The sequence below is a fragment of the Mustela lutreola genome, chromosome 6, assembly GCF_030435805.1.
Source record: "Mustela lutreola isolate mMusLut2 chromosome 6, mMusLut2.pri, whole genome shotgun sequence".
NCBI classification, from domain to species: Eukaryota; Metazoa; Chordata; class Mammalia; order Carnivora; family Mustelidae; genus Mustela; species Mustela lutreola.
In genome coordinates, this window is record NC_081295.1 from 113,496,235 (window position 1) to 113,509,650 (window position 13,416).

Sequence of the window (13,416 nt, forward strand, 5' to 3'; positions counted from 1 at the left end):
GGATAGAAATGAAGGTGGCAACTGCCCTTAAAAAAAATAATTCTCAAACGCCACATATGCAGAAAAATTAAACTGAAAGGGTGCAAAGTCACTTTGTCCTGAGGTTAAGAAAGCCAAACAAATATTAGGATAAAGTCGTGGGGTGTGACGTTGTGACAATCTGACACACAGATTGTCTGGTTTACTTGGCATGGTGGGGGATGTGATGGAGTCTCAGAAGCAGGTCAGGGAATTTGGGGCAGAGGAAAGCAACAGTTCCACCAAGTGTCAAAGAATCCAAGTTTTTGTTTTCTCCCAGGTATCCTTGTGTATAAGGAAGAAAAGTGAAAACCATGCAATCTGGACCCATTCACAGAACATACACAGACTGCAAGATACCAGCCTCAAGCAGTAACACCTGTCCTAAACTCCTGTGGGCTCTGTACACGACTGACCTCAGAGGGAAAAGAGCCATTTCGGCAGCAGGGGACCGCGCTGCACCCAGGATCTCACAAGGAGCACTAGGATGCAATGGGCAGGTGCGAGAGTGGCTTGGCTAACTGGCCAGAGGGAGGCCTTAGAGAAAGGCTGAGAAGAAGAATGGGGCTGTCTGCCTGATAATTTGGGCTGCGGAAAGACATAACCACAGGGCAGAAGAGTCTCAACTCATTTACCAGAGGTTTTCCTCGAAAAAGAGGCAATCCCCAGAATCAGAAAGGGCTTTTGCGTCTCGTGCAAGAAGAGACAGAGGCTGGGCTCACATACACCCCGGAGAAGTCAGTTTCCACTAATAACCATTTCCGTGCCAGCAGATTGTAAGAGAAGTTTGTCTCCGGGCTGATTTTTAGTCACCATCTCCACCTTCCTCCCGGTTATGGTTCTAGACTCGGAAGTACACCAAGACCGCCTGCAATGAGCTGGGTCCCTGCGACACCTGTTCCTGACAGCGTGCCTCCCCCAGAGGCTCTCTCCCTGCCATCTGGGCTGCATCCTCAAGCCAACCAGAGCCTTGCTGCTGGAAACACCCTCGCGCCTCACCTGTGCTACTCGCTCGGCTCAATCTCAGGACCAGGGGGACTGCGAAGCCCCTGGCCACACTCCCTCTCCCGAGCCACAGCGGTCCTCTCGTCCACTCTCCACCCCCATGGCCCGCGTAAACACACCGGGGCACCTGGAGGCTGCAGGCCGCCCGCGAGGAGCACTCCACCTGCAGTCCCGAATGGGAGTACAGAGAAGTGAGAACTCCCAAGTGCAGTCGCAACCCGGCTGGCCCCGAGGCCCCACCGGTGTACCCCCCAACCCCCCAAGCTGGGGCGGGCCTGCCGCTACCTCCTGAAACAGCTCCAGACTGTAGGTGTTGTCGTCGTCGGCGAAGAAGAGCACTCCCGGCTGCGCGCGCTGGTGCTGGTGCCTCTGGCGCAACCAGGCGAGACCGGCGTTACGCTGCTCCGTGGCGCGCGGCAGCCCGGGCCTCTTGTAGCGCCGCGGTGTGGGCACGTGCAGGTGAGTGCTGGGCAGCCCGGCCCGCGCCAGGAAGCGGCTCACCAGCTCGCTGCGCGCCACCGCGTCCTCCACCAGGATCCAGTGCAGCTGCGCCACCTGGCGGAAAGTGTTGGCCAGGCGGGTCAGCTCGGCTTTCTGCACCGGGCGGCTGTAGGTGGGCGTGATGGCATAGATGGTGGGCAGAGGCGGCTCGGCCCGCGGCCGCGGCTGCGGCTGTGGCTGTGGTCGCGAGTCGTTGCGCTTCTCCCAGCCGCGCCCGTGGCCGCTGTCGGGGCCGCCCCTGCGGAGCGGGAGTCGGGCGCCCCCGCGGCCCACCACGTAGGGAGAAAAGTAGGGGCGCGGGGTGAGCGGGGGCGCGGGCCTGCGCGTGTCCACGTCGAGCATGATGATGACGATTAGGATCCAGGGCAGGAGGATGAAGAAGCGGCTGAACAGCACGGACTTCATGGTGCGCTCTTCCTTGGCCTCTCGGACGCCCCTAAGAGGGGCGGAATGGAGGACCCCAGCGCGCGGTTTGGACGGCGGCGGCGCCCGCAATCAGGAAGCCGCGGCGGGCGCGTTCTCCATGGGGTCGGAGGAGGCTGCGGGGGCCGGGAGCCGCGGGGCTCAGCCCCTTGGCGGGAATCGGCGCAGGTGCCGAGAAGCTAGGGCTACAGGGAGCGCAGGCGGGCAGGCGCTGTCCCCCGCTCCCGGTGAGTCGGCGGGAAGCGGGACTCTGTCCAGCCGCGCGCTGCTGGCCCCGGAGTTGTGCCGAGCGCCAGGAAAGCGGTGCCCCCCGGCCGCTCTTTCTGAAGAGTGGGAGCTGGGAACCGGCCCCAGGGCTCCTTGCCACTCCCGTCCCGCGGCGCTGCGGGCGCAGGGACACCAGCGGTGCTCCCAATGCGCTCTCCGGGGGGCACCTTCGAGGGCGGGAGGCAGGCGCTGAGGGCTCTCCTTGCTCACATCCCAGCCGGGGCGGCGAGGACCGGGAGGGGACGCCGGAGCCCCCCGCTCTGTTCGCGCGCCGCGGCGGAAGCCTGCACTCCCGTCCTTCTCTCTTCTCTTCTCAGAACCTCTCCAGGCTCCGGCAGCAAGATCCCAAAGCAAGGAAAGAAAGAAAAAGCGAGGGGGCGGGGGCGCTGCAGACTCCAGCGTCCTCCCAGTCCTCCTGTGGGAAGACAGCAGCGCTGCTACTGGCGGAGAGGGGCTGCGAGGGGGAGGTTGCGAGGGGGGCCCCGGCTCTCCGCGGGGTCTGCCGCGGACGGCCCCGAGAGCTAGCTCCGGAGGCGGCGGTTGCACCGCGGGAGGAGCGGGAGGAGGGTCCCCGCGGGGCTGCACGACCTGCGGGAAGGGCTGGAAGCTCGTTAGCTGATCTCCGCACGCTCTTAGCTTCCTGAAATACTGCAAGGTCTTCAGAGATCAGCCAGGAAACCCCATTCACGTGCGAAAAACTCGGGAGACCTAGGGTGGGGAGTGAGGGGAGAAAGGCGGAGAGGGTAAAATACCCCTTTTCTGGTCCCCAACTGCAAGATTAGTGTGCTGGGGTGTGAACCCGACAGCGGCAGCAAAAAACGCTTCCAATGGAAAGCAAAAATCAATAGAAGCCCTGGGAGACGGAAGGGTGCGACGCATAGGTGTTTGGCTTGTGAGATGGTCCATGAGAAAGAATCCATTCAAACGGTTGCTGCCTGCCTGCAGTGAGATCATGGGGGGGGTGGGGGGAGGGTCCTGAAACTCCAGCTGAGTAGGTTTAACTTATTTTTCCCTCAGTAATTTGGAGTCCCATTTCCTCACAGTTCACTGCCATCAGAATTATTCCGTTTGACCCTCCCGACGATCCTTTTAAAGAGGCCTGGAAAGTGGAATCACCTTCATTTTATGGCTGAGAAACCTGAGGCTCAGAGTTTAAAGTGATTTCTCCGAGGTCAGTAGCAAGTGACCAAGTGGAAATAGAACGGTGGGTCCCCGGAGTCCAGCCCGTGGCTTCCTCGCTGCTCCGCCTGAAGAAATCCCATTCGACACAGCCGACGGGGAGGGGTTGGCCCTCCCAGATGTATAAACACGGCGCAATCAACATCAACGAGATATACCCAGACATATAGAACCATGACAGTGCCAGGAAAACAAGTAAACAGCTGTGCATAGTTGGGACTTTTTCTGTCTAGCAGACCTACTAGCCGAGTCCCTGGCTGTCTTTAATGTACCGGGAAGAAGAGGAGCCAGGCTTCGTAGTCACGTCCCAGGGAGGTGCTTGCAAAAGCAGCAGGAAAGCCTTTCCCCCCTGCCAGGCCATGATAAATAATTTCTGAGCCCATCTTCTCTCGATTGTTTGTCTTCCCCAGTCTCGTTCACAAATCCCTCCCATGGCGCATTCTGTGTGAGGGCGTGCTGAAAAGCTCTGGAGCGGAAAGCCCACCCCACCCCTTCCAGCCTTTTTGAGAGTCCTCAATTTCTTAGCCCTACCCTTGCTGATCTATCACCTGGCGCTGGAGCGTCTGCGAATTTCCCTAATTTCCTGCTCAGGGTCTGAAACATGAGGGTGAAATTTAGGGAGTTAGCAGGTACTCTCTCCCTACCCTTCCACCAAAAGGGCTAGTCTTCTGTCCTGACCTCCCAGTATCATCCACAACTCATACCACAAACTTGGCAGATTAGTGCCTCCTAACATAGGAAACAATGAATCCATTAGACCCCTTCCCTGATTTTCAGCTACCCTAATGGTCCTCTGACTATAACAGCCTCCTGAAAACATGTGGTGATCAGGCACCTGAAACCAATGTCATTATCTTGGGGCAATTATGTGGGGGAGGGAACCCAGGAAAGGCTTTTAAATACTAGAAAACAGCACACACACCTGGCGACCCTTGCCAAGATTACTGAAGTCTCGTTCATCCTGCTGGAATTTTTAATGTAGTTGAAGAGAAAGGTCTTGTATGTTAGCTGGAGTGCGGCTCAAGTGGTTATTGAACTGTATTAAGAAACTTCACTAATCTTTGTTAGTTGGGAACTCTTGGTTATTCTTATTATTCCATAAAAACCCATTCCTGATTTTTTTTTTCTCCAGCAACCAGCCTATTCACAGATGAGACACTTTCAAAATGAATCAAATTTTGGAAATTTGAAAGGTGTTCCAAAGTCACAGGTGTCCTACAATACAACATTTAACTAGCCTGTTCACATTAAGGAGGTCACTACATTGTTTCTAGTATCTTTCGTCAGCATTTGCGTCCAGGTTTACCTCATTCAATCACCTGCTGGGGGCATCATGGTTCTTGAAGTCAGGCCGACCTTGGTTTGATTTCCAGCTGGACCATTTGAGCAACTTTAGAAACTCGGGGAGCCTCTGTTTCCTTACCTGGAAAATGGAGTTAACAATACATACTCCATGGAAATCTTATAAGGATTCAATGGGATAAATATTTCACCGAGAACTGGCATTATGCAGGCAATGAATGGTATTTAAATGCAGGTAACATTTGTTCAAAAGAACATCTTAACCCAGGAGATCTGCAGAATTATCATCACACAGGAATAAAAATGAGATCCATTCTAAACAGGACTGACAATGCCCCTAAATAGGGCCCCCACCAGTCAGGAAGTTGTCAGTGGTAGTCTTCCCCCACCTGATTTAAAGAAATATTTATCCCAAATACAAGGTGCTGCTTGTCATGCAGTAAGGATGACATGAATCCCAGTGACATTTCTTTCAAATGACTGAATATGCCATATTGTTTTACGTTCAGTTACTCAAAAATGTGAACCCACATCTTTCATGAGCAAGTCTGAGTCAAGAAAAAGATATAAAAATATTAAGAATATCCATTTGAAACATAAGACCAGGGTAAAACACTTTTAAGTGCAAAAATGTATCATACTTCTAAAATATTTAGAGAGTTTATCAGGTACCAGAATGGAAACAACTCCTTTAAGTGGAAGCTTGAAGAAAATGTCGTTTTTATGAAGCATAATCACTGAATAGCTGTAGTACTTTTCCACATAGTCTATGATATTTTTATATAAAAGAATTTAAACTTGATCTGTGGCTGATAATGAAGGTTGGTGGAAGTCACTAGAGTAATTAAAATAATTACCTAACTTCAGAGCTTCTGTACATCCTCTCAGTGTTTATTTTCATTTAATCTCTCTAATTATTTGTGTAACAAAGTGAGCATTGCTTCATCTGTACTAATGAAGCCTTAGATTGCTGGCATCAGCCACAGCATTTCATCAGCATTCGGTGGTTGTTCTCAGATAAACAAAGGTAAAAAAAAAAAAATCCCATCTGGGGAGTTAACAAAAACATATCGGATAATCACTAAACATTTATATTTTGCCTTGATGAGTAATATGCAACTGTAACTTCTGGAGCAAAAAGATTGCAGCCCGATTAATACACTGTATAGAACTGATCCCATTTGACATTTGAGCCTGGGGTTCTGCCAGTGTGACTAAATCAACCTTCAAATGAGCATCTGGGGACATCCTGAATATTCTTGGTCAAGTGAGAAAGAGCTCAAGAAAAAAAATCTGTGCACAATTAAGTATTTGTAAATGTCTATATGATGATAGGGTATGCAAATCAGGTTGAAAAGAGAATCAGAACTAATTCATGTGTAAGTAATAACATCATGTGAAGGTATTGATAATCAATACCCACAAGTATATGAACATAACTTTCTGTTAAAATACCAGTTATGTGAAAGAGTGACATCCAAAATAAATAATTCTAACAGCCCCAAATTCCAGGGATACATGACCGTTTCACTGATAACTGTCAGAAAAATGACATCCAAACCACAAATTAAATGGCTCATTTGATTTATTTTCTTGCATTTGGATCCTCTACGGATATCATGTTTGGCCTAGAATTGTTCTAAGTTATAACGGTTCCTGAAAATTTAGACATTTGCAGCTATTATGTACAAAATGTGATGTTAGAAGTAGTTTGTTGAGTAAAACCCCAATTTAATGTAATAGGTTGGCATCAAGGTTATTCAGTAAAAGTGGTTTTCTAGAAAAGTAGAAATTGGCAATTCATCCTAACAATTTCATTGAAAAATAATTCTGTTCAGTCTGAATACCAGCTGAAAGTAAAACATGCCAGTGTTCCTCCTTTTCGCTTTATTAATGAATTACGGTACACAAAACCCCAATAAAACAGGTACGAAGGCACACTAGCATTCTTTCTATCTTTTTCCTCGCTGTCTTAAAAATTCGTATTTACATTAAAATGAGAATTTGTTAGCAATAGAATTTTACTATAAAACGACACAACCTACCTTTCACAGTTGTTACAAGAACCAAAGGAGATAATGTACTTTAAACGCTATAGTTTATACATGTAAAATAGAGGCGATTGGCCATAAGCTGATAATTGAAGCTGAGAGATTACACATGGGGTTCCTTGTATTACTGAGTCTACTTTTACATGTTTCAGAACTCCTATTATAGAAAGCTAAAATACATAAAACAGATTATTATGTATCACAGTTTGTTTACCAAGATAATACGGATGCCACAGTCCAGAAACTGAGTTGGTAGATTTCCATAACTCATTGAATCAGTCTCTTAGCCCTGAAAATAGGTCAGTTCAGTTAAATGATGATGTCCTATTTCAGGGGTCACTGGTGTATGTGGAAGGAGGAGGGGCATCTAAATTAGGCCTTAGATAGTATGAGTAGCAGGCATTTAATGAGAGGCCTTTCTTTGAAACAGAAGAAAAACAAAGATTAATGATTAAAACAAACTCTAAACTCAGTTTTTGAGTCCAGAGGGCTCAAAAGTCAAGATTTTTAGATGTTGGGCTTGAAGCAGCTTTAGATGGTGGAGACAAACAGTGGCAATCTAATTTATTTATTTATTTATCTATATTTTTAAATTTTTGGTTTTTTCAAATGTCTCTAGTGATGGCATCAAGCGTTATGGTGAACTTTCTGAGGGACTTATATAGCAACTGGCATGAACGTTATCTATACATGATCTTTTGTGGTGATTTCTTTGAAATTCATATAAAGTCATTTAGCTTCCGCTTGCAAGCCCTGAAAAAAGGGCAATTTTAGTTTTTAGTGATGCTAAGTCAGGATGGTGGAAGAAGAACTGGAAACAAGCACTGACAAAAGGGACAAAACAGCAGGAGGCAGTTTACAAAGAAGAAGAAAAAAAACCTGAAAACCAACAAACATGGCCGTGTCCAACAACCCACAAGAGAATGTTGTACATTGTATTGCAACATAGAATTTACTGCCTAGAGGACAAGAAAGATGGCAGAGGAGTAGGATGTTGAAATATCCTCAGGTCCCAGGAGTTCAGCTAGATCGTTATCAACCCATTCTGATCACCTACAAACTCAACAGGACATCAAAGAGAAGAGGAGCAGCAATTCTAGGAACAGAAAATTGACCACTTTCTGGAAGGTAGGACGTGGGGAGAAGTGAATCCAAAGCAACAGGAATACAGACCGAGGCGGGAGGGACCAGCTCCAGGCAAGTGAGAGAGCAGTAGAGCACAAAATCAGACCTTTTAGAAGTCTGCTCCACTGCAGTATGTCACCCCAGAGGCTAAGCAGGGGTGGAGCCCTTGCGGGGACAGTGTGGTCTCAGGACCCGCAGGGTCACAGAAAGACCGGAAGTGTCTGAGTGTGGCAGAGCTCCCAGGTACTACAGCAGAGAAGCCGGTTACAGAGACAGAGCCAAGGAGTGAGCTCTCACATCGTGGTTACCTTAAACCGTGATCCAAGTCACAGTTGGGCCACTGATCTTCGAGCAGGGACCCCACAAGTGGCAGATCTGGAGAGAAACCCTCCTTCCTCCTATAGGAGGAGTGGCACAGGAAGGGGCTGCAGGAATCTGCGGGGTTTGGAGACTCCAAATGGGGCCGAGCACCAAAGACAGAAATGCTTGGTCACAGGCTGGATGAACACAGAGTGCAACTGGAGACCAGGGAGATGGGAGGGAGTGACTGCTTTTCTCTGAGGGCACAACGAGTTGTGGGGCTCCGAGCTCTTGGGTCCTAGGGGGCCAAAGATTGGGAGGCCACCATTTTCACTCCTGTCCTCCAAAGCTGTACAGAAAGTGTTCAGGGAACCAAAACTACCGAGAGCAAACCAAGCAGATTACTTAGCCTGGCCCCTGGCAAGGGCGGTGCAATTCTACCTCAGGAAAGACACTTGAGAATCACTGCAACAGGCCCCTCCCCAGAAGAGCAGCAAGAACATCCAACCAAGACCAAGTTCACTGATCAACAAGAACTGCAGAACTCCAGAGCTAGGGGAAAGCAACACATAGAATTCATGGCTTTTCCCCCATGATCTTTTAGTCTTGAGCAGTTAAATTTTTTTAATTTTATTTTTTCTTATTCTATTTTTAAACTTTTTCTCTTTCCTATTTATATGGTTTTAAACTATTTTATCTTATCAATACCTTTTAAAAAAACTTTCTAATTTTCATTGTTATATTTTATCCCTTCATTGTATTTAACCTTATTTTTTGTATACATATAGATTTTTTTTTTCTTTAAAGTTTTGGGATACAATTTCTTCTACTAGATCAAAATATACCCCAAATCTAGCACATGGCTTTGTTTTAGTCTCCAGCCTGATCACATTCTTTCCTTTTTTTCTTTTTTTTTTCCAACCAACTTCTTATCATATCAATTCCTTTTTTAGAGTCTTTTAAAATTTTCATCTTTACAGTAATATTCCATCCATTCATTGTGTTTACCCTTATTTGTATATATGTAAGTTTTTCTTTCTTTAAAATTTTGGGAGGTAGTTTTTTCTGAGAGACCAAAATGCACCCAAAATCAAGTATGTGGTTCTGCTCTATTCACCAGCATATATCTATCTATATCTATATCTATCCAACTATATATATGTACACATATATAAATATAAACACATTTTTCCCCTCCCTTTTCTCTCCCCCAGTTTTGGGTCTCTTCTGATTTTGCTAGTGTATATTTTTCTAGGATCTTTGCCACCCTTTTAGAATTTTATTTTCTTGTTCATATGTTTGTATCTGGATGAAAGGACAAGGTGGAAAAACTGACCACCAAAAAAAAAAAGAATAAGAGGCAGTACCAATGGCTAGGAACTTAATCAATATGGACATTAGTATTATTTCAGAACCAGAGTTCAGAATGACAAATATCAAGGTGCTAGTTGGGCTCAAAAAAAAACCATGAAAGATATTAGAGAATCCCTTTCTGGAGAAATAAAAGAACTAAAATCTAACCAAGTTGGGGGAAAAAAGCTATTAGTGAGGTGCAATAAAAAATGGAGGCTCTTACTGCTAGGATAAATGAGGCAGAAGAGAGAATTCATGATATAGAAGACCAAATGATGGAGAATAAAGAAGCTTAGCAAAAGAGAGACAAACAACTACTGGGTCACACGGGGGAAATTTGAGAAGTAAGTGATCCCGTAAGATGAAACAATATTAGAATAATTGGGATCCCAGAAAAAGAGGAAGGAGAGAGAAGGGCAGAAGGTACACTGGAACAAATTATAGCAGAGAATTTCCCTAATTTGGTGAAGAGAACAAGCATCAAAACCCAGGAGGCACAGAGAACTGCCCTCAAAAACAATAAAAATAGGTTCACACCCTGTAATCTAAAAGTAAAACTTATTAGTCTTAGCGGCTAAGAGAAAATCCTGAAAGGGACAAGAAGTTTGTAATATATAATCATAGAAATATTAGATCGGCAGCAGACTTATCCACAGAGACCTGGCAGGCCAGAAGACCTGGCATGATATTCAGAGCATTAAATGAGAAAAATATGCAGCCAAAAATACTATAGCCAGTTAGGCTATCATTGAAAATAGAAGGAGAGATAAAAAGCTTCCAGGACAAACAAAAATTAGAAGAATTTGCAAACACCAAACCAGCCCTACAGGAAAATATTGAAAGGGGACCCCTAAGCAAAGAGAGAGCCTAAAAGTAGGAGACCAGAAAGGAACAGTGACAATATATAGTAACAGTCACCTCACAGGCAATACAATGGCACCAAATTGATATCTTTCTATAGTTACCCTGAATGTAAATGGGCTACATGCCCCAATCAAAAGACACAGGGTATCAGAATGGATAAAAAACCAAAACCCATCAATATGCTGCCTACAAGGAACTCATTTTAGACCCGAAGACACCTCCAGATTAAAAGTGAGGGGGTGGAAAACAATTTACCATGTTAATGGACATCAAAAGAAAGCTGGGGTGGCAATCCTTATATCAGATAAATTAGATTTTAAGCCAAAGACTATAATAAGGGATGAGGAAGGACACTATATCATACTTAAAGGGTCTGTCCAACAAGAAGATCTATCAATTTTAAATATCTATGCCCCTAACATGGGAGCAGCCAACTATATAAGCCAATTAATAACAAAATCAAAGAAACACATTGACAATAATACAATAATAGTAGGAGACTTTAACACCCCCCCTCACTGAAATGGACAGATCATCTAAGCAAAAGATCAACAAGGAAATAAGGGCCTTAAATGACACACTGGACCAGATGGACATCACAGATACATTCAGAACATTCCATCCCAAAGCAATAGAATATACATTCTTCTCTAGTGCACATGGAACATTCTCCAGAATAGATCACATCCTGGGTCACAAATCAGGTCTCAACTGGTACCAAAAGATTGGGACCTTTCCTACATATTTTCAGACCAGAATGCTCAGAAATTGGAACTCAATCACAAGAGAAAAATTGGAAAGAATTCAAGTACACGGAGGCTAAAAAGCATCCTCCTAAAGAATGAATGGGTCAACCAGGAAATTAAAGAATTTTTTAAAAATTCATGGAGGGGTACCTGGGTTGCTCAGTGTGTTAAAGCCTCTGCCTTAGGCTCAGGTCATGATCCCAGGGTCCTGGGATCAAGGCCCTTATCAGGCTCTCTGCTCAGAGGGGAGCCTGCTTCCTCCTCTCTCTCTGACTGCCTCTCTGCCTACTTGTGATCTCTGTCTGTCAAAAAAAAAAAAAAAATCTTTGAAAAAGTTTCATGGAAACAAATGCAAATGAAAACACAATTGTTCATAATCTTTCGGACACAGCAAAGGCAGCCTTGAGAGGAAAGTAGATAGCAATACAAGCCTTTCTCAAAAACCAATAAAGATCTCAAGGACACAACCTAACCCTACACCTAAAGAAGCTAGAGAAAGAAAAGCAAAGAAAGACTAAACCCAGCAAGAGAAGAGAAATAATAAAGAGCAGAGCAGCAATCAATGAAATAGAAACCAAAAGAACAGTAGAATGAATCAATGAAACTAGGAGCTGGTTCCCTGAAAGAATTAATAAGATTAATAAGCCCTTGGCTAGACTTATCAAAAAGAAAAGAGAAATGACCCAAATAAATAAAATCATGAATGATAGAGGAGAGATCACAACCAGCACCAAAGAAATACGATTATAAAAACATATTATGAGCAACTATATGCCAGCAAATTCTGGAAGAAATGGGTGCATTCCTAGACATATAAACTACCAAAACTGAGCCAGGAATAGAAAACCTGAAGGGACCCATAACAGTCATCAAAAATCTCCCAAAAGGGGCTCCTGGGTGGCTTAGTGGGTTAAAGCCTCTGCCTTCAGCTCAGGTCATGATTCCGGGGTCCTGGGATCAAGCCCCGCATTGAGCTCTCTGCTCAGCGGGGAGCCTGCTTCCCCACCCCACCCCCCACCTGCCTCTCTGCCCACTTGTGATCTGCCAAATAAATAAATAAAATCTTTAAAAAAAAATTCCCCAAAAACAAGAGCCCAGGGCCAGACAGCCTCCCACAGGAATTCTACCAAACATTTAAAGAAGAATTAATTCCTATTTTCCTGAAACTGTTCCAAAAAATAGAAATGGAAGGAAAACTGCCAAACTCATTTTATGAGGCCAGCATTACCTTGATCCCAAGACAAGACAAAGACCCCATCAAAAAGGAAAATTACAGACCAATATCCTTGATGAACAAAGATGCAAAAATTTTCACCAAAATATTAGCTGATAGGACCCTACAGTACATTAAAAGGATTATTCACCATGACCAAGTGGGATTTATTCCTGGGCTGCACGATTGATTCAACATCTGCAAATCAATCAGTGTGATAAAATACATTAATAAAAGAAAGAACAAGAACTGTAGGATATTCTCAATAGATGCTGAAAAAGCATTTGACAAAGTACAGCATCCTTTCTTGATCAAAACTCTTCAAAGTGTAGGCATAGAGGGTACATACCTCAATACTATCAAAGCCACCTGGGAAAAACCTACAGTGAATATTCTCAATGGGGAAAAACTGAGAGCTTTTCCCCTAAGGTCAGAAGCATGGCAGAGATGTCCACTCTCACCATGCTTTTCAACACAGTACTGGAAGTCCTAGCCTCAGCAGTCAGACAACAAAAGGAAAGTAAAGGCGTCCAAATGGGCAAAGAAGAAGTCAAACTCACACTCTTTGCAGATGATATGATACTTTATGTGGAAAACCCAAAAGACTCCACTCCAAATCTACTAGAACTTGTACAGGAATTCAGTAAAGTGCCAGGATATAAAAGCAATCACAGACATCCATTTCATTTCAATACACCAACAGCAAGACAGAAGAAAGAGAAATTAAGGAGTCAATCCCACTTACAATTGCAGCCAAAACCATAAAATACCTAGGAATAACCTAACCAAAGAAGCAAAGAATCTTTACTCAGAAAACTATGGAATACTTATGAAAGAAATTGAGAAAGACACAAAGAAATGGAAAAACTTTCTGTGTTCATGGATTGGAAGAACAAATATTGTCAAAATGTCTATCCTGCCTAGAGCAATAAACACATTTAATGCAATCCCTATCAAAATACCATCCACTTTATTCAAAGAAATGGAATAAATAATCCTAAAATTTGTATGGAGCCAGAAAAGACCCTGAATAGCTAGAGGAATGTTGAAGAAGAAAACCAAAGCTGGT

General features: G+C 44.8%; 1 protein-coding gene across 1 annotated transcript in view; it reads right to left on the reverse strand.

The window, feature by feature from the left end:
* Positions 1-2,532, reverse strand: part of B3GAT2 (beta-1,3-glucuronyltransferase 2) — a 78,315-nt gene extending 75,783 nt beyond the window's left edge. Inside the window, exon 1 of the mRNA XM_059178395.1 lies at positions 1,309-2,532. Within this exon, the coding sequence (XP_059034378.1) occupies positions 1,309-1,929 (621 nt within the window). The 5' untranslated portion in view covers positions 1,930-2,532. The remainder of the gene's footprint in view (positions 1-1,308) is intronic.
* Between the last annotated feature and the right edge of the window lie 10,884 nt (positions 2,533-13,416).